Here is a 24,187-nt window from a genome sequence, read left to right on the forward strand (position 1 = left end):
TACTAGCAATATTTTATGTTTCTAATCTCATAAGGTCTCACGGTGGTATGAAAGTCCTTTAGAATAAACCAGTTTGCTCCCGGCATGGCTTGGTGCTCTTTCTCCAATCAGCATTTAAGAATGTGCTGCTTTTTATTTGCATTAAGCTGTCTGACCAGTTTTCTCGCAAGCCCAGTGGATTAAATTTTACTTCCCGTTCCCTTAGCAGAGATGCAGTATCAGGGTGCTTTTTCTGCTGTTTGCCTTCGGAGCAGACGGTTCTTGTTCTTCTGGTTCCGTGCAGAGCAGCACACTCTGTCTGCTGGGGTACTGCAGTGGTTTCTCCGGGAAGTCTAGTCATGTTAAAGCACTGCCTATTTTGGTTCACTTTTGAACTAATTTTTACTGGAAAACCTTTTTGGATAAAAGGTAAGCCTTCTTTCTTTTTTAAATATTCAGAAAGTTTCTTCTTGTACTCTCTGATGCTGATCATAACGATGCTCCCCTTTCACATCAAGTCACGGCACCTGCTCATTGAGAAAATCTTGTTCGAGGAAAAAAGTGTCTGGAAAAGATTACAGGTTGAATTTACAGGTTCATTGCTGAGCTCTTTGTGGGTTTTTCCCTCCAGGATGTAGTAGGTATGTAAATATATCCTCTTCCGTGCAGGACACAGGTTGTGACAACTGAAGTTACTGTCACTATCACCAGTAGTAAAGACTGTAGAAAAAGATTTCTTCTTCAGTAATGTGAGGGGAATTCCTACAGTTTCATTACAGTTGCCCATTATCTTATTTGCATTTATGATTTGGCTTCGCTCTTTAGATTTAGATGTAACACCTGAAATACTTCTTAGAAAGTGGTATTTTTGTGATGTGCATGAAAGATGGTTTCCTGCTTTCAGGTGTCAAAATTTAAATTGTTAAAAGAGCATCTTCATTGTTAGTTCAACATACTCGTGAAAGAGAATGGATTTTGTGATTTAGATAATAAAATTATTGAAGATTAAGAGCAAAGTCAGAAGTAAATACTGAGTGCTGATACCCTTTTCAGACCTGTTTTCTACCAGCAGGTTCCACATTTTGATTGCAATGGCAGCCTGTAATGTTAAACATATGCTACCTGCACCTAGCTTTTAAAAATCCTGATGTTATCTAACAGGTAGAGATCATGATTACACTGCAAACCCCTCCTCCTCACTTTGAATGAGTGGTTGTGTGGCTTCTTTGCAATTATGAATTCCTTTCACAGAAATGTGGAAGGATGAGGGTGACTTTGTATTACTACAAGTGTGAAGAAATCTCTCTGTTTCCTTATGAAAGAACAATTTAAGAAGGAAGAAACTCCTTTCATTGTTAAAGCCCATGTTACTGTTGATTCTGTTACCTGTTTAAAAGCAATGGTCATGTCTCTGTTGATCAAACCAGACTGATGTGCAGACAAGAAAAAGGAAGATGAATTCAAGTTCACACAGTTTTAAAGAAAGTTAGAGGAGATTGTTTTTGTCTTTAACCATTTATATGAAACCAGATACTTGGCAGGCTTCTTATCTTCAGCTTCCTGCATTAGCATGTTGTTCTGGAGATAATTCTGATATCATGTAAAAGGCTACAAACCATTTGCAAAGGTTTGGCTGCTGCTAGAACAAACAAAATGCAGCATTAGGCAATGGAAGGAGCCAAGATTATACACACAGGAGGTGGAAGAATTATATCCAGAGGACAACTGTAAGTATTCCTCATTCAGGGCAACAGGAAAAGGATGGTTTGGTGTTGAACATATGAAGGGAAAAGAAAAATTTGAGCTATTATCACAGTTTATGATGCGAGTAACTAAAACCAAGAGTCAAAGCCAAGGCTACCAGCCAGTATTGGACACCCTGTTTAAGAAAACTTTGGCTTGAATTTGCAGGTTTTAGCACTTTACAGCAGTTGTGTTTGGGGTGGTGTAGTCATTACCCTCGAATACAGTCAAAACAGAATTTCTGCAGAAAATGAGGCAATATATTTGCCAAAATTAAAAATAACTTGGCCATGATGGAAATGGTTGATTTCTTCAACTCCCCAGCATGATCCAAGAGCTCTGAAAGGGACAGAACAGACCAAACTGAGCACAGGCAGTCAGGTCCTAGACTGGGGAAGTCACTCTTTCCCCATTTCTGGCTGGATTAGAATGGTCTTTTGGCAACCCCCACTGTAGAGGTGCCAACATAATGCCTTATGCTTTCTGATTATTTACCAATTCCAAACTTTATTTTCAGGTGTATCTTCTGAGCAGACACCCAGACTTTCTACATTAGAAATAATCATTCCTCGAAGTCTGACAGGCAGAGAGAAACATCACCCATTTTTTCATGAGGTTTGTGATTCTGTCTGTTCTTTTTTTCTTCTGATGTTGCTGTTTTTCCCAACACTGTCCTATCTTACACACACACACTATGTATAGTGTGTAGTGAAGAAATGTGCCCCAGACTATTTCTTCAGATTCTTAGTGTTTTCAACTAGTTTTGAGCAAATTTGTTCCCACAAATTCCTGTGATTGCACTCTAAGTTAGTGCTGTCCAAACTTCTAGTTTTGTTAAAAGCCTTGTAAGACAGAAGTGAGAAGGAACACGAAGAATATTTCCATTTTCTCTGAGTCAGATTAGATGTTGAACTTGCACTAATGTTCATGCTTTCCATGTTCTGGTTTTGGATTAACCAAAGGACTTCAACCATGCAGTCAACACTTTTACCCTGAAAGGTAAAAATGGTCCCACAGAGTCACACAGTTTAAAGGAATGAGTTAAAAGAGAAAGATCTGAGCCTCAATTCTTCAGTTCTGAGGTAACTTACCTTTGTGCTAGATATTGAGTTCATTTACTGAAGTAAATGTTAATGAAATACCATTAGTCATCTTTGTGCAAACCAATTAAGGAATAAAAGATTCTGTGAGTGGCTTATCTGATTTACATAAGGAGGGTCACAAAACATGATGTGGTGCACATATGGGCTGTGCCCTCCTGTCCTCTGAGTGAAAATGTACAGATTAATAGAACTTAAACTTTACATAGGAAAGAATGTACAGTGTGCTGCTGAGACTGTAAAACCCAGAAGGCTGAGGGTTTGGAATCTGTGTTTTGGCAAATATTTCACACACACGGAAGTGGGACAAAACATGGATCTGACAAAACCAAGGAGAAAATCACCTAATTAAGTGATATCTCTTGTTCTGTTTTCAGGAGCATTCAGATGACAACCTTTCTTACTCAGTGAAAACCAGAAATGGAACATATCTCCTAAAACTGAAGAAAAATAAGTATGTGATAGTATTCTAAGGAATCATACCATCCTGGGGTTAGTTGCATCCACACAAGCATTTTTATACTGAAAAAAATCAGAAGAAACCATTTAAATGGCAGATTGTAGTAATTAGAAAATTATTTTGTTAAATAGAGTGTCTCTGTTATGGTACTATCTTGCAAATAGAAGGGAATAATAACTTTTCTAGTTGTGAAGAAATTTATTTTGATTATTTTTTTCAAATAATAGCAATTTAGCAACACAAGATTGCACATTTCAGAAAATCCTTAGAGAAAATCAGAGTTCTGTTCAACATTAGCTTTTTATTAGCTGGGGGGAGGGTTCTTAGCTGTGCTGTATTTGAAGAAATTTCTGTTTCTGTCGTTCCTCATTCCTGAGCCTGGAGTAGTCCAGGCTCTTATGCAAATGAATCTGCTTAGATTCTTCTCTGTGGATTTTTTTTTTTTAGTTAAAATATTTGAAAATAACTTATTTTCCAAAGACTTCAGCTCATTTTAAGGTATTTTGTTTCATGTGCCTCGATTTTAGTAATAATTTAGCATGAGTGTGAAGCTAACAGAATGTAATATTTGCCAGGATTTTCTACTTATTTCTTGCTTTCTAGACCTTTTAAAGAGCAGTAGTTTATTTTTGTTTCCAGAAAGCTTGTTAGTGAAGACTTTATGCTGTTTACATATGGGGAAAATGGGAAACTGGAGGCAACACAATCCAAAAATGAGGTATTGTGCATAATAAAATTCCCCCCCTTTGTGTCAGAATTTCCTCAAACCAGGGAAACCAAGAAAAAAATATATTTTCTGGGGCTGCAGCGTTTGTGAGTTTTCACAGTTGTAGCATTTCTGTTTAACAGTTACCAGTAATAATAAACAAAAGGTTCATGAGGGATTGGGCTGTTTGTGGTGGTGTAGCATCCCTGTTTCCCAAGGTGTGAAAGAAAATGCCAGGGGATTATGCCAAGGCTGAATTTGAGCTGCCTGATGAGGTCACTTTTGCATAGTATGCAATTAAAGGTACAGTGGCAGCATCAAAGCTCTATAAATTTTAGGTCCTGTATCAAACAAGCCTTATAAATACTTCTAAATTTAATTTCAACTTTAAACTGCACGTGAGCTCAGTGAGACTTAATTGGGTGGCTTGTGCATGGGACATCATCTCAGATCAGCCTTTGAGAGGACTCTGAGAACAGGATGAGCAATGTAGATTAAAATATTTTTATAGAAGATGGTGATGGGTTAAATAAGTAATCCCAACACATCAGGTGATATTTTATTCCAAGAAGGCTGGGATTATTTTCAAAATAGGGAACTCTATAACAGCCAGCCTTAATGTCATGCAAATAATATGGTTAGTTGGAAAATAAGTTTGCAGTTGAAGGCAACCACCTTGTTTTGTCACTAATTATGTGGGTTTATTGCCTTTCAGACACACTGTTATTATCATGGCATTGTTGAAGGAATGGCTGACTCAACAGTTGCTCTCAGCACCTGTGATGGCCTGAGGTATTATCTCTTGCTTTTTCAGGATGATTCCTTGTGCAGTACCAAAGTAAAACAGCAAAAAACCCCAGTTGCTATTCATCATACAGCTGGGAAAAAAACCACCATCCTGTCTTGCAAATATTTTTTTTAATATTTTCACCTTCTGATGAAGCTAAAACTCTTTACAGGTTTTATAGTTTCCCTCAACTCCCACTTTTTTTCCTCTTTCCTAAAATTCCTTCACAGAAAAAAAAATGAAACATGACAGAAACCATAACCTACTTTATAAGCAGAACCTGGGCATGAACTGAGGTTTCTAGTACTTGATGTGAATATTTTGACCAGAAATACTTATGTAGGGAAAATGCTGCCTAATTAAGCTTTTGATGCACTTAAAACACTCCTGAAAACAATTCTGTCCTATCAAAGGGCACGTTTCAAAAGACAAACCATTTCCATGAAAAAATGTTGACCAAATTTGAATTTGAAACAATTTTTTGTGTTTCAAATACAATAAAATTACAAGTGGTATAAAACTCACGCACATATCTTTTGTGTATAGTACCACAGTGAGATGTCACTCACAATAAATCATGACATATCCTGGCATTCCTTTAAATGAAGGATAGAAGGTCAATGTCCTGGTATTTCATGGAATGCTGGATCTCACTGTGCAGAACAGATATTTGCTTTTTGATTGTTCTACAGAGTCAGACTCGCTTTGTACTCACATTTTTGAATTTCTTCTTTTCCAAGATCTAAACTAGAGAATTCTTGTTGTAAGTATAGTTTTGAGATTCTGGAGAACAAGATAACAGCTTCTGAAAGATTCTTGTACAGCAAATGGGCATTTACCAGGGGTTTCTGAGCCAGGGACAAATGCAAAATCTTTGTGCTTGGCTGCACTCAGCAGTGCAGTGTTGCTCTTGTCCTCATAAACACCCTGGTGATTGCTTTTAGCCTCTCCTTCTGTCTTACAAGGTATCTTTTTTTAAATTGCTTTAGCTGCATGGGGCTGAGAGTGAGACTAGAGATAAGGACTAAGAGAGACCTTTTGCATCAGCTTTTTACCCATGATCCAGACTCATTTAGTAACAATTTGCCTCCCTTCTCTTTTTTTTCCTTTCGTTTCTCTCTGATTCAAGGAGCCCACACTTGTGTACAACTGAGTATTTTAAATAAGTTCTGTTCTGTCTTTTGTTGGACATTTGAACTTACCCCCCATGTTAGGATAATTTAAGATAATAATTTATCTCAACACAGAGGTGTGAACAGTTCTAATTTGTAAGCATCCAGCTGTCATTCACTCACCTGGTCATAACCGTGAGGGAAAAACCATGGAATAATTTCTCATTCTGATATGATTTTTTAGGGGAATCCTCTACATTGGTGGCAGATGGTATGGAATGGAGCCACTCAACACATCCAGCACATTTGAACACGTGTTTTATGAATTAGAAGACAAGCAGGACGTGCCCTTCCACTGTGGGGTGCTGAACGGCAGCCTTCAGCACGAGAAGATGTTTGTGAAGCAGGCTGTGGAGTACACATTTTCATCAAACACTACCTCTAGCAGGGAGAAGCTTTTGAGGGTAAATATATTCCCATTTCTCTGTTGAGCTGCAGTCCAAGCCATCCCCTCAGTCTGTTCCAGCAGCCAAGGGCCTCCAGAGCTCTTGCTTTGGCACAGTGTCACTGGACCTGGAGGCCACTTCCTTGTGGCCTTCCTTTTCATGGATGCCAAGCCAAACTGGTGGGAATACTGCTAAGGAAATCCTGAAAGAGAAGACCACAATGAGAATTTAACATAGCTTGAAGCAATCCTGCAGTGGAAGAGCAGAGGCTGCCCAAGACAGCCGTGGGTAGGACTGGAAAGGCATTCAGCTCACCCACCCCAGTGCCTGACCTGGTGTGAATTACTGGTATCTAGAACAGAAAACTAAAGCCACATTAGAAAATGCAATCATAACATTGCTTTATAAACACATAAAATAAAAATCATGAACAACATAAGTAAAAAACCTTGAACTTGTTAGCTTATTGTCCTTTCTCATTTGCAGGAGAAGCGAGCTGTCCTGCCTCAGAAAAGCTATGTAGAATTATTTGTGGTTGTGGATAACCAGAGGGTAATTATTTCACCTGACCTTAAATACATTTTATTATTTTGTTAGTTTTCTTTCTTTGACATTCTTGTTGTGTTTTACAGTTTTTGCTGAAGAATTCTGATCCTGCTGCGGTGCAAAAGGAAACAGTTGAGCTGATTAATTATGTTGATGGGGTAGGTCAGATAAGTTGCCTGGACTGAGTAATTTCTACCTTATCATAGTTTCCAAAAGAACAGCTAATGCAGTTCTGAAACTGTATTTGGAAGTTATACAACAACCTGTAGCACAGTTCAGGCACATCATGAATCTCTGCACAAGTCTTGTAGAATTGCAAGCAGGGGGAGAGATATGTTTTCAAATCACTTCTGTGGTTTGACTGCTTCAGTCTCCAGTATGTTTTACATTTCTAGGAAGAGTATTTCTCATGTTTTTTAGTTTTTTTAAAGAAAACTGTCAGCACTGTGAACAATTCCATAAGCTCTCTGATCACCTGTTCCCAGTTTCTCCTCGAGACAACTAGCCAAGGAAATGAATGAACATGGTCTTTCCAACTTCTCCAACTGAAACATATGTTTAGGTATCTTCATAAAGTAGATTTTCTTCAGTTATATTTAGCTTTATATTCTAAATAATTTCATTTACTTTATAATTTATAAATGTTTTATATTTTAATTTATAAATACAAATATACATTTAGTTTCAAAGAAACCAAAGTTCTGTCTTGGTCACTAAGTTCAGCTTATTGTTTACTCAGTAATAGTGAAGTCATCTTTCAGAATTCCATCAAAACAGACTGATGGACATTCATTATCATCATTATATTTTTTTCAGATGTATAGACCATTAAACATCCAGATTGTTTTGGTTGGATTAGAGATTTGGACAGATGCAAACCACATATCTGTAATGGATGGTTCAGCTGGGGATGTTCTGGGTAGATTTGTTTCTTGGAGACAGAAGGATCTTCTTAAGAGATCAAGAAATGATGTCAGTCATCTCATAATGTAAGTTTTCATTCAGTGGGAAAACTAGCCATGCTGCCAGTGTTAATGTGTATCATTTGGGGGTTGTATATGAATAAAAATATAGCTGGAGTAAGATTCATCACACTTCCAAACTGTTTTAACCTGGGAAAATGGCAAGAAGTATAATGAATTCTCAAGAGTTAATCAACTCCAGGGCAGGGGGTTGGACCAGGTGACCTCCAGAGGTCCCTTCCAACCTCAGCCATGCTGTGATTCAGTGAACCCAGAAGCACTGACATTATTTTCAAACTGTTATTCCGATTTTCATCATTAATTACAGCAAAATCCTGATGTGGTGATAAATTTCTTCTTGACTTCAGGAAGACCAAACCTTGCCTTGCAGTATTTCTTTCAAACTCTTCGTTGTCTTTTAGTAGAAATCATGAACTTTCAACCCATCTTTCAGCACCACCTTCAAACTGCTTTTGTTGCAGAGGGAGAGGCTCTTTCAGGGGATCCATTGGAATGGCTTTTGTGGGTACTGTCTGCTCACAAGTGCAGGGAGGGTCAATCAGCACTGTAAGTACATCATTTTGTGGGTGATGGAAGAAATTAGCCTTTGACCAAGTCACCCTGGTCTTGGAGACTGGACTTGAAGTTGTATGGTTTTTTTCATGGGGTTTATGATGTAAAGACTCGTGCATATTTTACAACTTTTTTTAAGTACTTCTCACTTTCTCCCTTTGTCAAATTCCAGCCCACTTGGCAGATTTACTCCTCAAATAATTCTTTTGTTCACCTTTTGTAATTCATCTAACTCAGTGTTGCATAAAAAAGCCCATCCTCATAACATTAAAGTCCATAACCAAAGTGGTTTGGGGATGGGCATGAAGCACAAAATGATATGTGGGGTTTTTTACTCTTTAAATAAATACTGAACATAATGCACTATATTCCCAAGCGTCTGGAATTCCCCACAGGAAGGCTGTAAACTTGAAAAAATTTCAAGTATGGGAAAATTAATAAGAAACTATTTTTTTCTCCACCCTCGGGGAGGTTGGAGAGTTTCCTGTTCTTAAAATAGGGATGCCAGAACACTGTGGACAATCTCAGAAGCAGATTTGGTTCTTGAACAGTACATTTGTCATTGGAGACTCCGTTGAAATCAGTCTCATGAGTGATTAACTGTGTTAGAACAGAATAAATAAACTCATGTCAGCTGGGAGGAACCTACAATGGTCATCTAGTCCAGCTGCCAACTGTTATTATTCAGAATGTGATCCTCATGGAAGCAACAGGAGGAGTGGCAGAATCTGCCCCCACCTGAAAATAAAGTGACAAATTGTCTGTTCTTGCTGCTTCTGCCTTGTGATATAGTTTAGTATTCTGACTTCACAGTCTCCAAGATCTAGGTGGGGGGGAATAAAACACTAGGCACAAACAGTATTTTCTTTAGTGTCACCTTTTTTTTTAACACTGATTCTCCCTGTTAGTTGAATCATGACAATATGTTACGTCATGCCACGGTGGTTGCACATGAATTGGGGCATAATCTCGGAATGAAACATGATGATAAGAGGTGTCCTGCATCCTATATCATGCACAGCACAGATAAGTAAGATCTCCAGTTATTTGGTCTTAAGAAACTTATTTTATTTGCATGACTGTGCCTTACAAGCTGTGAAACTCCTCTGAATCTTGAAGAACTTTTGTGATGGGGAGTTGTTTGAAAAATTTGGTCACAGAGCTGGATTCACTGAATTAGGATTTCACATAAATTTAATTTATTTCCAATGTTACCTGCTTTCTGACCCAATCATTCTTTATTTGTAGTATTCTTAAAAACCCAATTGGATTTTATAATATTTTTTTTTTAATGATAGTGTGTTGCTGGTTTTATTTTTACCCTGCTGAGAATGCTTTAAATATACTCACTGGGTTCATGCAAATATGCAACAAATATTTAACAGTTAATTTAAACAAAACCTCTTGGCTTATGTTTCTTTCAGTTCATTTGTTCTTTGGCTTCCCCTTAAGAGAAAAAGATCATATTATTTATTTATCCACATTTGTGTTAATAAATCAGGGTAATAGAACACTGGACAAAACTACTATAAGAAGGTGAATTCCTGAGTTTTTAGGGACTCTAAGGTGAATGTCTTTCTAATCAAACATTTTTAGACTCAGTACAGACAAGGAATTTCTAAGGCCTGTTTTATACAGGACACCAGAACATATAATCTCGCTTCTGAAAGTATGTGTATTTATATTATAATAGTATTTTTTAACTTCTAGTACTGCACTTCAATGCAAAATAAAGTAAAAATTAACTATCTCATTATCTCCTAGCATTATGAAATGCAACATTTATTATAGAGTGACAATATTTTAAGAGCTTGAGTTGTACATTTCCCTGTAAACAAAATACTTACAATAATAAAATATTATGCTTTCCAGTGGATCCAGGAATTTCAGCACCTGCAGTGCTGATGATTTTGAGACCCTTATTCTAAATGGAGGAGGAAACTGCCTTAGAAATCCTCCCATGACGAGTAATGTGTACAGAGAACCTGTCTGTGGTAATAATGTGGTTGATAACAATGAAGAATGTGACTGTGGCAAACCACAGGTAATGGGTGAAATTCAACTGGAGACTTGTTGTATTACATTATATTATATTATTCTATATAATACTGGCCTTTTGGTATACATGATTGCATTATATACCTGAGGAGTTTTCCTTGTAATTTTCCTTTTTTTGCCCTCAATATGAAGATAGATTTTAGTTAAAGCTTAAAATCATACTTTGATTTTGATGCGGACTCAGTTAAAGGCTAGAATGTTGGGGCACTGCTGGGAAAGAAGTGCATTTTGGAGCAGAGTATGTGGAAATACAACTGGGTTTTGTGCTGGTTTTAGCACAGACATTTCTGTTACATGACAGAGATTACTAATCTGTAGAGCACATACAGGTTTCTTAACTGGAACCCTTAAACTTTGCCCACACTAAATTACTTTTGTGAGTCGTTATTTGCACTGCCAAAACGTCCCTCGAAGCGTGGGATGTGTTGGCTCGTTCTCCAGAAAATAAAAGTGTCTCAAAAAAGACATCGATAAATCAAAAGGCTGTCACCAACCCCTGGTTCCACTGGCATCCCTGTGCCACAACACATCAAACCAGGTGTTCTCCTGATGACTTGTACTCAGAAAACACAGCCACTGGTTCCTGTTAGAGCAGAAGGCTGTCAGAACATGGTAGAGACAGGGATTTAAAGTCTGGCTTGCACTTGTACTGATGATGTACTTTGCTAGCTATATAAGGAGATAAAACCAGTGTCCCCTTGTCCATGGCTGTTCCTCAGGAATGCTCCAACCCCTGCTGTGATGCTGCAACCTGCAAACTCACACCTGGATCCCAGTGTGCTCAAGGACTGTGCTGCAAAAATTGCAAGGTGGGCAATGCGTTATTAAGCAAAAATGATAAGACTCACTAGAATTTTTTAATGTTTGGAAAGAGCTGATCTAGCCCCCTTGACGTATTTTCACACCATCAAACCACGTTCACCAGTAGAGGGCATTTGAAATTTGAGAAAGGAGACAAATTTTTCTCCCTTGACATCACTAAAGGTTGTCATTGTTTCACACTAGAACTTCTGATGTTGCAAACTGACAGTGGCTTTCCTCTCTGGTTCCAGTTTAAAGTGGCAGGAGCAGAGTGCAGAGCCAAAAGGGATTTCTGTGATCTCCCTGAATACTGCAATGGAAGCAATGCCTACTGTCCAGAGGACGTTTACATCATGAATGGTCACCCATGCAGCAACAACAAGGCATATTGTTACTATGGAGTATGCCAGAGTTTTGATTCACAGTGTGAATCTATATATGGGAAAGGTATGTTTATTATTTAATGTAAAACCACTGGTAGTCTCCTGATAGACTTTTCCAATTTTTCTTTTTTCTTCCTTGTGTTTTTCAGACAGCTTACAAAGATTTGCTTTTTTTTTTGTACAGGGGCACAAAAAGCACCTGATATATGCTTTGAGAAAGCAAATATTAAAGGAGATAGGTTTGGAAACTGTGGAATGAAAGGTGGAGTGTACAAGAAATGCCCTGTCCAGTAAGTCACCAGCAAATAAAACTAACCCTAAAATTTTCAATGTAAAAAATGTATGCTCTTACAAACCCTTAAAGTGTGAGATTTAGAGAATATTTCCTCAAAATGCAAGCTAAAAAATTTGACTGGATGGTGTATTTTCACTGATACTGGGGTTTTTTCTGTTCACCTTGTCTCTGAGTGTCCTTCATTCAATACAGGCACAGTCTGTGTGGCAAACTCCAGTGCACATCTGTCAGTCTCCAAAACCTTCCTGCCTGGAGTGTTGTCAATAATGCATCTGGGGTTTTATGCTGGTCTTCTGACTTTGACTTAGGGACAGATATCCCTGATCCTGCTCAAGTTCATGAAGGGACAGCCTGTGGAGAAAACAAGGTAAGAGGCATCACAGCAGCATGATGGAATATATCCCACCAAGTGGAAAGTTCTTAACTTCCAAAGGCATTACACAGCTCTCTTGTTTGTGTGTTGTAATACAATGAAAAACCTGCTTTTTGAAATCTACAGAAACAATTAATTAGCTCTGCAAAAACTGGGATGCTACAAATCAGTCAACTACATTATCAGTTATTCAAATTATTCCATCAAACTGCGTCCACAGGGTTAAGAAAATGTGATAAAAATACAGCTATAAAATTGAGAGGTTCTGAATGTTCTATCACCCCTTTTTCTTGACATTTAAGTGAAAGCTGTAGCCTTGTTGTAAACATATGCATTTATACAGTATATTTATAAAGGGATGGGATTTTTGTTTAGTTTTGTGTTTGCAAGACTCTAATTACTTCTTCCAGGCCTGTGTAGGTTTTGAATGTGTTGATGCAACGTTTCTGGGCTACAGCTGTGATGTAAAGCAGAAATGTAATAATAATGGGGTGAGTAGATGGTGCTTCATGTTTCTAGACTGGTTCAAGTTCCCTGCATAAAAGCAACAACCAGCCAGATGGCTTTGCTTCTTTTCTGATCTGTATTAAAAGTTAAATCCACTTTTTTACCTGTAATTCCTGTTGCCAGGGCAAACCTCTTAGCACTAACATTGAAAGGCAATTCTTCAGATTTTCCCAAGGGAATTTTTTATTATCACTAAGCTGTTAAATTGCTAAAGGAAAATATTCATTTGAGGAAGATGGTCTAGTAAGTCCTGATTTATATATGCCTCTGTGAAAAATCAAAATGGAGTCCCAAAGGCCATAAAACCGAGTTCTTCGGACTGTAATTTATTGGAGGCAAATAACAACACAAATGTTAATTTTTACAGAGAATTCCCCTGAGGTATCAGGCTCACTCAGTGATTTGGGATGTTATGGAGGGGGAGAGCTTATTCTCAGTTAACACTTCATGTATTTCTATGCAATACTGTGCAGTATTCCTTGTTTCCTCATGCAACTCCTTACGAGGAATTCCAGGTCCCTACTCGGGGCCGCTCTCAGAGAGGTGTTGCTGTTTGACTAATCCCCGTGTAAGGGCTGTAGGTGTGTTACAACAATGGGAACTGCCACTGCCTGGCTAATTAATCCCTGTTGTACTGGTGTAGGTGTGTAACAACAACGGGAACTGCCACTGCAATGCAGGATGGGCCCCTCCGTTCTGTAACCAGTCCGGCTACGGAGGCAGCGTTGACAGTGGTCCTGCCCACACAGGTAGGACACTGAAACTGGCCTTCCTTCTGCCCCAGGGTCTCATAAAATAAACTACTAATAGCAGGGGTTTTTTCAGTTTATTTTCAGCTGTTTTTTTTTTCTACTGCATGAGACACTTAGTTGTGGACTTGAAGAGCAAACATTATTATCTGATAATGAAGTAGCATTGCTGGGCTTTACGCTTTGCACACAAAATGTTTTCCCTCTTTGTTTAAAAACGAAGTTCGCAATCTGTAGCTTTGTGAGGAGAGAAATAATTCACATTTTACCAGATTTTACTAAATTTGTGTTTTGGGAAAGGGAAAAAAAAATGTTTTGTGTTTATTAAAAGTTTAGGAAGGCAAAGAGGATGTGCAGAGCAATTGTGGGCGAGCAGATACAAAGTCACAGAGTCACAGAATATTCTGAGTTGGAAGGGACCCACAAGGATCATCAAGTGTGTTGAAGAAATATATGGAAAAGGAAAAAGTTTGTATATCATGGAACACAGGGGGGTTAAATGCAGAAAGAACATAAGGCCAAATCCTACTTTTCTGATCGTAGCATTTTATAAATTTCAGTGAAGTCTCAACTGAAAATAGTTTGAAGGTTGTACTGTTTACAACAGAAGAAAATGCTTTAATATTGTAAATTTCATTATTTCAATTCTTTTTTTCTCTAGACACATCACTTCGGGATGGGCTGCTTATCTTCTTCTTCCTTGTGCTGCCAGTTGCCATCGTTGCTGCATTAGCAATAATTAAACGGGATGCAATCAGGAGAAAATTTTGCAGGAAGAGTAGAAGACAGCACAGGTATTTCCCTTCTTACAGGTGCTATTTGGACACATGAAAGCAGGCTCCAGGTTAATTTAGCAAGCCCAGGTAGATGCTTTATCTACATAAAGAATTCCACACCCCCTAAAAGACAAGCTTTCCCTGCTAATAGCAGTAGCAGGTAGTTCAGTCCCCTGCTATTTAGTAGTTTAATCCAGATACTCCAGTTGTCAGTTCTCAGGTGTTTTTCCCAAAAAACATTGCACTTGCCTAATTGTTATTGATTGTATTGCCCATGGGGACAGAGCACATTGGAATGGCCTGTCAAGTCCAGACAGGGCTGGACTCACAAGCAGAATCCAGACCCTCTGAGTTGTAGCCTTGTCCTTTGAAAATGCTGCATCCCTGAAGCAATTTTCTGATCACATGGTTTCTATTTCAGGGATAACAATGTGCAGGAAGCAAAGCAAGATAACAAACCAAGTCATGACACAAGAAATAATCAGGTGAGAGATGCATACTTGCATTATTGGATGTTAATGCAAACTCTGCAGTGCCTTTTCTCTAACATAATTATGACTGTGTGGCTTTTTGATACATTGAAACCACCTGCATTTCCAAGTATTTAATATAGTTTAGAATGTAGTAAAGAGGATTTCTGTGTGGGTAAGTAGGAGCTTTATTGCCTGCCCTGTCAGCACAGGCTGTGAGTGGGATGGGATGGGACAGGCTGTGATTCAGCAGAGCAGCCAAAGACTGAACAAAGAATTCTGCAGCCAAACAGTGGGAAATGCTGCTTAACCAGGCTATGGAACTAGTTCTGATTAAACAGTGAAGCTAAAAGCTACCAAAACAAAATGTTGCAAGAGAATATGAAGAATGTCCCCCCAAAAATGAAAACTAGTTCTTAAATACCATTATCTTAATACTGAATAATTGCATACACTTTGTGTTTTCTGTTAACCTGATTTTCTACAACGTGTTTTCCAGCCTGCCACATCAAGTCCTGATATTTTTACCATATTGCATTTTCCTGGTACAAGGTTTGTAGTACTTAAAACCTTCTTCACTTCACATTCTCTGTGTTTCCATTGCTGTATCACTGCATATGAAGTTCCTGATGTCTCGTGTCCTGTTTAGGAGAATTTTTCATGCAGCATCATGAGCTATAATAGATTGAATGCCTGAGGGAGAAATGCTGTTTTACTGCTTGTTTAGAAAACAGCATAAATGCAGGTAAATTCTACAGGAAGGGGCAGAGAGAGTTAGGTATAAATGTATGTATAAGTGCTAGAAACTGTTTAAAGAATGGTGAAGAACCACTTTAGAAATACCAGTTGTCTCAAGTAATGAAAATCTAAACATAACGTGTTTTCCACGCTTCAGGCACCCAGTACAAACCCAGTTTCCTGCAGTTCCCTCAGGACCTCAACGACCCCCAGTCCCACCTAGACCAGTGGTCTGAAAAGCTTCTTGGGAACCCTCAACCAATTCTGACAAGTAACTGGCCTGAAAAAAAACCAAATTACAAGATTTCAATCCTCCAGTCCTCTCCTTGTGCGGCCAAAATGCCTTTGGGAAGCACGTACCTCTGGGAAAGACTGGATGCCAAGAGGCACTGAACGCAGATTTGGTGACTCCCAATGTTTTGCTACTTGCTGCTGGCTGTGTTTGTGCCTCCTCTACCTCACCTCTTGGTTTTTCAAATCAGAAGCCTGAAGTTCAACACTCATAGGATCACACTTGTGACAGTGTGTAAGTCTGAGGTGCAGGCCAAGGAGAAGTGAATTCGTTTATTTACAGACATGATTTATTCAGCTCTGGGGACAGTCCCTGGGCACTGCTCTGAGACCTGCCTGCCATCAGCCCTTCAAAGCTGGGGCACAGAGCCCCCCTCTCATCACCACCAGCTCTGTCCCTTTCCATTTCAGGTAGTTTATAAAAGTAACCTCATATATGGGGACACCAGAAACACTGTGCCTGAGTCTGAAAGAAACTGTCCAGCTGCTGTTATAGAAAATGTGGGATATTGGGAAATACACTGTACAACTCAACAGTGGTTCAGTGTTTACTGCTTATTGCAGCTCGGGATTTTTGCTTTTGTCCACTACAAAAGCAACAGATTAACTTCTGTCATTCTAAATGAGACAATTAAGACACCACCACTGATTTAAAATGGAACGTATGGAGTGACACAGCTTGTCCAAACGGGTCCCCATCCAATGTTTCCATCCAGGAGAGGGATCCAGAAAATCTCAGGAAAAAAGTCTCCATCAAAACGGAGAAGCAGCTGCTGTGCAGAGACCAACTCGGTGGGAAGGACAAAACTGTGGATACAGATCCACCTGTCCAACAGGGAGTAACGAACAGACTGGCTGTGTTTGTGCCAATTTGGGAGTATGAACTAGGAAAAAGAGTGAAAAAAATATAGAATTGCCTCACCAACAAAATATTTCTAAGCCCTCAGATGGCCACATCACCGAAGAACTGGACAAAAGAACCCAAAATGTATTGCAGGCAAAAATCTGCACCGGCAAGGAGTGTCTGCCAAAGAAGTGTCCTCTTCCTTAATCCCTCAGGATCTTAAATTGTTATTATAATTAAATAACTTAAACAATTAAGATTTTTATTATGAATTATTCCTGTAATTTAGACCTCAGTCAGCGGGGGCAGCACACTCGGTGGTATCTTTGTTTTATGATCTTAAAAGCCACCGCTGGGTACCCTGGGAGGGCTCAGCCATTTGACGCTTTTGGGGGCCACCAAAGCGAATTACTGAGTTTATTGTGACGCGAGAACGGGGTGAAAAACTGGGTAAAACCAGAATTGTGTGAAAGGGGCCGATTCTGTGGGCCAGGTCTTGTAACGCCGCGCCCGCCAGGGGGCGCTCTCGTGGCGGCAGCCCGGCGCATGCGCACAGAGCCCCGGCGGGAGCGGGAGCGGAGGCGGCAGCGCTGGCGGCGGAGCAGCAGCAGCAGCAGGGGAGCGGGAGCGGCGGCGGCGCCCGGGTGGGGCTGTGCCTGCTGTGCGGGCTCCCCGCGGCCGGCAAGTCCAGCCTGGCCCGCGCCCTGTGCCGCCGGCTGCGGCAGCGCCCGGACTGGGCCTGCGCGCTCCTCCACTACGACGAGCTCATCCCGGACGAGGCCTTCCGCGCGCGCGCGCCGGGGGCGGGCCCGAGGGAGCCGCTCCCATTGGTCAGTGTGGCTGCGTCATTGCTGTGCGACTGCTGTTGCCAGGCAACGGGACGCGTCCGACTGGGACTGGGTGTTGGTCTGGGATTGGGAGTGGGACCTGGACTAGGGCTGGGGCTGGGACTGGAACTAGGACCGGGAACAAGACCGGGACTGGGTCTAGGACTGGGACTGGGACTGGGATTGGGACCCGGACTGGGACTGGGACTGAGACTGGGACTAAGAATGGCTCTGGGGTCAGGACCGGGCCCAGGCTGGTTCGGAGCGCTGCGGGTCCCCTTGTGGCCAGACGGGAGCTGTGCCAGCTCCGTGATTCCTGCCCTCACTCCCCCCGCAGGTGCCCGGCTGGAAGCAGAGCCGCCGCGAGCTGCTGCAGTGCCTGGAGGGTCTCTTGCGGGCGCTGCTCACCGGGGCGCCGCTGCCCGGCCCCGCACAGCCGGGGTGGGAGCGGTTCCTGCGCTGCTGCCGCCGGGAAGGGCTGCTGGAGGCGGCGCAGGGCGACGGCGGGGCCCCAGCACGGCCGCTCTGCCTCCTCCTGGACGACAACTTCTACTACCAGAGCATGCGGTACGAGGTGTACCAGCTGGCCAGAAAATGTGAGCGCTCCTTGTTCCGCGGCTGGAGGGTGCTTGTAGGAAATCCAGGGCACTTCAGCTGCTTTAAGTGCTCTCGTGGAACTTTGGTTATTCTTAATTGCTGGGTTCCTGCAGTACGATAAGGAGCAACTGAACTTTATTACTGTGTTATTAGAAATTGGTAGGACACTTAAAACCCTTCATAGAGCACCTTCCAGTACCTAAAAGGGCTCCAAGAGAGATGGAGAGAGACTTTGGACAAGGCATGGAGTGACAGGACAAAGAGGAATGGCTTCCCACTGACAGAGGGCAGGGTTAGATGGGATATTGGGAAGGAGTTCTTGGCTGTGAGGGTGGTGAGGCCCTGGCACAAGTTGCCCAAAGAAGCTGTGGCTGCCCCATCCCTGGAAGTGTCCAAGGCGAGGCTGGAAGGGGCTTGGAGCAACCTGGGCTAGTGGGAGGTGCCCCTGCCCATGGCAGGGGGTGGAATGAGATGGTCTTTAAGGTCCCTCCAAACCCAAACCATTCTGTGTTTCTGTGTTTTATCTCAGACATTATTGCTTGAGCAGCCTTGAAGGTAAAATTGTTGGTGTTCCTGTCTAGGTTTGTGTTCACATCAGGCTCAGAACTTGTGTAGAATCCCCTCAGTCATGCAGAGCCTTTCTCCTGTGTGTTGCTCTCAGAAATTGTTACTTGAACTGTTTAAAGATAAAATTGTCTTGTTCTGTTCGTTTTAGATTCCTTGGGCTTCTGCCAGTTGTTTTTAGACTGTCCCCTGGAATGCTGCCTGCAGAGGAATCGCCTCAGGAGTGATCCTGTACCTGAGCAGACAATACATTTAATGGCAAGGAAAATAGAAATGCCAGATCTCAAGAAAAACGCTTGGGAGCAGCACAGCCTCATTCTGAGAAGCTCTGATTGCATCTCAGAGGACAAGTATGCTACTGGATTGATCCTAGAGTTTTCCCTAAGTGCTGTTTTCATGACTGGATAGAAGCTCCTTATTGTATCTAAACAGTGTGTAAAAAATATTCCCAGTGGTGATTTTTGGAAGCCAGTCAGTTACAGGATACACAGGCTGGTTGTTGGGAGCTCACAGCCACCATCCTTTGCAGAGTTAACCTCAAAACTCACTGCATTCCTACCCTGACATTGAAAATCCATGTAAATTGCCTGAAACATTAAGACTGGAAATAATTGAGCTGTAACTGTTTTTCATCTCAGATCATTTCACTGATTGCCTCATAAATTTAACTGAAAACTTGCTCTTTTTTTTTTTTCCTGTGGTACCATTTCAAAATGGAAGAAAAATGTCAGTGAATCTGTTTGATTGATGTGTTTTACTCTGTTGTTTGTTTTCTTAGTGAGCAGATAATTAACCTGCTGGCCACTGCTCTGGAAAATCCAGCGAGGCCAAACGAGGAGGACACGGAGCAAAAGGTAGCACTGCTTGTCTTCAGGTGGTGACTGAGGTGCTGCTAAGGTGTTACTTGTTTCCAAAGTGAGATAAATTTAAAGTGTTTGCTTGTTTTCTCCCTTTCTGCTGGCCCTGGGCAGGACACAGATCGAGCCATCTGCGCAGCCAGTGCTGTCCACCAGGCTGACCAGGCGTGCAGGAGGGTCATCTCTCAGGCCATGAAGGATGCCAGAGGTACATGTTCTACCTGTCCCACCCATCCTACCCATCCCAGCTGCTGGTTGGCAGTGGGAGACTAAACCTGTGGAGTTCCCTTGGGGAGAATTGTTCAGGAATCCTGTCCCAGCAGGTGTGACCGAGGGAATCGCCTTCACAGGTCTGGTCACAGTTATTTGTGGAACATGAGTCAAAGTCTGTAGGTTTAAAACCCAGTATAATATTTATTAACTGTATTAAATACAGCTTTAATAAACCCATTTAGTCCAGACCAGCATTTTAGAGGATTTTAGTTCATAGGATTTATATGATTAGCAACTCTGTGCATGTGTTCAAGGTTCTCTCTGTTCACCAGACACAGGACCCAAGGAACAGCTGGAGTTGTGCCAGGGGAGGGTTAGGTTGGATAGTAGGAAAAGGTTCTTCCCCAGAGGGTGGTTGGGCACTGCCCAGGCTCCCCAGGGCAGTGGGCACAGCACCAAGGCTGCCAGAGCTCCAGGAGCGTTTGGACAACGCTCTCAGGCACAGGGTGGGATTGTTGGGGTGTCCTGGGCAGGGCCAGGAGTTGGACTGATGATCCTTGTGGGTCCCTCCCAACTCAGTGTATTCTGTGACTCTACAATTCTATGATTTTGTCTTTAAGATGAAGTTAAAAGTTCAACTTTAATTTTCTTTAGACAAAAACGTTCCCCCAAGTGAGATGAAGAGCCTGGCAGAAGAACTCAACAAACTGAAGGCAGAATTTTTGGAAGACTTGAGGCAAGGAAAGACTTTGAAAAACCAAAATTCTGACCCTGCTACGAGTGTAATTTCTTCATTCCAACGTGAGGCAACCAATGTAGTCAATAAATATATTTTAAAATAATGACAGAGAATGTTGGGTGTTTAAATTGCAGTACTGCTGAGAGATCCCTTCTGTGACTCCTCTCTTCATAGTATGGAAGAGAAACACAGTCTAAACAGAATGGAGATCAAGCCAAGAGCAAACCATCCTTAAATTTAAATTTCATAGAATCAGAGAAGAATTTAGCCTGGGAAGAGCACTTGGAAGTCATCTACTCCTGTTTCCTGCTTACCATGGGACTGACCTCGACCCACAGCCTCCTTCAGATGAGATTCTGAGGAGCACCTTGGCTGGTGACCTGCTCTGCTCTGTCCAGCAGCCCCTGAGCAATCCCAGAGGTGAGTTTATCCTCCTTACCATATCTAGATCCCATTTAGTCCTGAGCAGATCACGAGCTCCACTTGTGGTAGCACATGCAATTAAGAATTAACACGGGACCTAATTAGAAAGTGTTATTTTATTCATATCTTACAAAAGCAAAGCTTCACAACATGAACTACACGTGATAGAGTTATTTCAGAATTAACCTTGTCATCTCAAAAACATTCACTAACATTAAAATTTATTTTACAACTCTAACAGGTTTCGTTTTTGCATAAAATATGCTCTTTACACTGAAATACATATTATTAACAAGTAGGTACTTTGAAGCACATACACCAAGATTGCTCAATGAAAAATGCTTCAGCAGGAGAGAGATTTCCTGCAGCAGAACATCCATTTGCTGTAGATTTTCAGAGAAGCTTAAAATTAATAGAAAACTTGCCAGTGAAGACTTCTAAGTTACATTCCCTTCGTCAAAAAGAAACAAAAATCAACACCCCCCTCAAACATTCTGGAACAAAACAAACAGCAAGAGATTATTTGGATAGAAAACACTGCTGGAACATGTCACCCAGCACTGAGTTTTATATTAAAATGCCAACCAACATTTTATGTCAAAATCCTCTTCATCTAAACATGTGTCTGTGAAAAAACAACTATTTTCCCCTATTAGCTGCTTTGGAGTTGGTTTAAGTATTAACTGAGATAATTAAGATGTTCAAATATTTATTGGAATATTCAGTCTCAGTTAAGTCTGTATTGAGTGCTACGAATAGTGCATGTTGAAATGTCCACAAAGCCATAAAATAATCTCTTACAATAAAAACAAAAACTTCACAAAATTCGTGTTTTGCAACTACAGAACCTAACAGAACCAAGCTATGGAAAAATTTCATTTCCTTCCAAAACTTCCCTGTTAATAAAATGCTAATCACCCACCACCTTATAATATGAGGATTTGTTTTTTAAAAAGAAACAAGTTAGTGCATTGTAGCACATGGAGAACTAGATATGAAAAGTCCCTCTGACTGAGAACTCAATCCCAGAATCCTGGACAAGTATCCCACACTGACAGGGTAAGGCCTGCTTGGGCAAGGGAATCATCAGGATCAAACTCTCAAACAATTTGCCAGTCTTTAAATTGTAGTCAAGAGGATGCACAAATTATGAAAAATAGGCCAATACCCCTTCCAAGGCTCCTCAGTGGAGAAGGGAACAGCAGTGTCAGGGAGTTGTTTGGCACAACAGCATGAGGAGGAAACAAGAAGAATCCTACCCCTGGTGTGACCCTCTGTGAAGGATGCAGGGATCCACCCCAGGGATCTGGGTGCAGAGCCAAGGGACAAACACCAAAGCTGCTGCTGCCCAGGAACCCCTCCAGAGAGGAGTTTGCCCAAGGAAACAGGGAAGTGTTCCTAGCATTGTTCAGCTGTTCGTAGATGTCCAAGCTAATCTTCTTTTCCTGAGGAATTCCAAAGCAGAAACAATGGTATCCTGGCAGCAGCATTAAAATCCTTCCAAACAACAATTTGCAAGGTTTGGGGTTAGATTTTTTTTTTCCCCACACTGAGTTCTGTTATTAAGAACATATTTTCTCCACAACTGAGGATCCTCTCCTAAATGAAGGCCCCTTTTCCATCAGATCCTGCAGGCTTCTTCTTACTCCCAGTGACCTGACCAGCTTCCTATCCTTAACTTTTTCCAAGGGCATCGTGGTTCAGAAGTCATTTTTCTAAATCCCCAAACCATGAGCTGTCACACACAAAAAAAGTCTGTAACTGTTTACAGGCGCTGCCAGCAAAAGTCCTACTGGATCAGAAACCACATCAATGGGATGGAGGGAGGGAATCCTAAACATTTGTGCACATGGAAGTCAATCTCCCTGCTGCTACCAGGAGGGAGAAAGGCTGGAGCCACAAACCAAGGAGAACCTGGCTGTTGTGACTGGTGCCATTCCACACTGCAAGGTGCTCCCTGGAGCACCACCATTCCAGAAGCTTCCTTGGAGCTGCTAGAGCCTCGGAATAGGAGACTGCATTATCTATCAAAAAGGCAAGGAAAACCACTTCTATAAATTACTAATCATAAAGTTAATTCTCTTATCCTAATACTGTATTTTTAGCCAAATGTAGATTTTAGAATCTGCCAGTATGTGATGCAGAGGGAACCACCTTTCCTGTCCTCTTTGACTGGAACAGGCATCTTACAAAACCCGTTCAGGAGCAGTTACTTCCAACTGGATTCCAGTTCAGTCAGCTTTTAGTCCTTAAAATAAAGGACTCTCCATGCACACAGAATTGCAGCTTTACTGATAAAATAAATTTTAAAAGTATAAAGCAACAGAGGGATGTTTTGGAATTATGAAGAGTGTAATGATGAAAAATGGAAATTACATTCTGCTTTACAAATCCACACAACTGGATTTTGAACCAGGCCTGAAACCAATTACTTTTAGGAGTGACAGTGTGTTATTATTGTTCATCTTCACTATGCTGGAACCACTCCAGTGGCAGATTTCTGACCTCATTACTACAAGATTGTGCACAGCCAACAATCCAGTCCCCTCAGCTGGTTACCTAAGCACAGAAAATCAACAGGAGGTAAGTCAGGTAGAGAGAAACATGCCTGGTGTCCAAATTTCTATTTAATTAAAGTCAAAATTACTTCTAAAGCTAAAATTCTCAGACACATGGTTTTTCCTGCATTGACCTTACACTGACGTCACTGTTAGTGTTTTTCTATTGGCTCCAGGAAGTTTTAGCTCCCAGAACAGTATAAATTTGCATAAGCCAAACATTTGTTATTCAGATTCCAACCAATTTGCTGACAGGAAAAAGGGAATACACAAGGGAAGCTTAAATTTGTCTCAAGTAAGACAAACCAAGGTAAAAGTGCACGTCTAAATATGGGAAAAGTAACAGTTCTCCTTTTTTTTTAATGTCTCAAATTCCTATCTAGCATATTAAGGGTTATTATTAATTTTGCTCAGATGTTTTATTTAGGTTTAAAGTGCCTGTCCGTTACCTTGGGGGCTTCTAAAATAAGATGTACAGTATGAAACAAAATAATAATTTTCAGTTACCATTTGCTACCTAAAATTCCTAAAGCCAGTGTAGTTCCTTTGCCTCCTACATGGACAGCTCAGAAAAGCCAGAGGCCCTTCCCCTTATTTCCACACACAAAAGACACCCAAAAGACATTAAATCTGGGAGATGGAATAAAAGAGACCTCCAAGTCAGCTGAATTTACAATAAACTAGATCATATAACCCTCAAACATACAGGC

The 24,187-nt window shown here is 41.0% G+C and overlaps 2 protein-coding genes across 2 annotated transcripts; both read left to right on the plus strand.

The window, feature by feature from the left end:
* Positions 1-338: 338 nt before the first annotated feature.
* Positions 339-15,871, plus strand: LOC113990733 (disintegrin and metalloproteinase domain-containing protein 9-like). The gene is made up of 22 exons (XM_027726418.2): positions 339-408; positions 2,240-2,337; positions 3,200-3,276; positions 3,922-4,000; positions 4,704-4,780; positions 6,132-6,351; positions 6,820-6,885; positions 6,966-7,037; positions 7,696-7,868; positions 8,324-8,408; positions 9,323-9,444; positions 10,287-10,458; positions 11,192-11,281; positions 11,525-11,720; positions 11,841-11,946; positions 12,144-12,318; positions 12,735-12,815; positions 13,475-13,580; positions 14,242-14,374; positions 14,778-14,841; positions 15,326-15,378; positions 15,722-15,871. The coding sequence occupies exons 1-22, from the start codon at positions 339-341 to the stop codon at positions 15,798-15,800; spliced, it is 2,394 nt and encodes a 797-aa protein (XP_027582219.1). The 3' UTR covers positions 15,801-15,871.
* Positions 15,872-16,802: 931 nt separating this feature from the next.
* PSTK (phosphoseryl-tRNA kinase) lies at positions 16,803-21,157 on the plus strand. The gene is made up of 7 exons (XM_027726447.2): positions 16,803-16,843; positions 17,193-17,529; positions 17,864-18,122; positions 18,839-19,037; positions 19,466-19,541; positions 19,659-19,752; positions 20,412-21,157. The coding sequence occupies exons 1-7, from the start codon at positions 16,803-16,805 to the stop codon at positions 20,597-20,599; spliced, it is 1,194 nt and encodes a 397-aa protein (XP_027582248.1). The 3' UTR covers positions 20,600-21,157.
* The last annotated feature ends 3,030 nt before the right edge of the window (positions 21,158-24,187 follow it).

The sequence above is a fragment of the Pipra filicauda genome, unplaced genomic scaffold, assembly GCF_003945595.2.
Source record: "Pipra filicauda isolate LSUMZ 115617 unplaced genomic scaffold, ASM394559v2 scaffold53_size3534045_pilon, whole genome shotgun sequence".
Lineage (NCBI taxonomy): Eukaryota > Metazoa > Chordata > Aves > Passeriformes > Pipridae > Pipra > Pipra filicauda.

Bases quoted from the DNA above. Each gene is read 5' to 3' on its own strand.
- LOC113990733 (XM_027726418.2), top strand. From the start codon at position 339: ATGTTAAAGCACTGCCTATTTTGGTTCACTTTTGAACTAATTTTTACT. The intron at 409-2,239 runs GTAAGCCTTCTT...CTTTATTTTCAG, and splicing joins AAAACCTTTTTGGATAAAAG to GTGTATCTTCTGAGCAGACA. The intron at 14,375-14,777 runs GTATTTCCCTTC...TTTCTATTTCAG, and splicing joins AAGAGTAGAAGACAGCACAG to GGATAACAATGTGCAGGAAG.
- PSTK (XM_027726447.2), top strand. From the start codon at position 16,803: ATGGCCACATCACCGAAGAACTGGACAAAAGAACCCAAAAT. The intron at 16,844-17,192 runs GTATTGCAGGCA...TCTGTGGGCCAG, and splicing joins TGGACAAAAGAACCCAAAAT to GTCTTGTAACGCCGCGCCCG. The intron at 18,123-18,838 runs GTGAGCGCTCCT...TGTTCGTTTTAG, and splicing joins GTACCAGCTGGCCAGAAAAT to ATTCCTTGGGCTTCTGCCAG.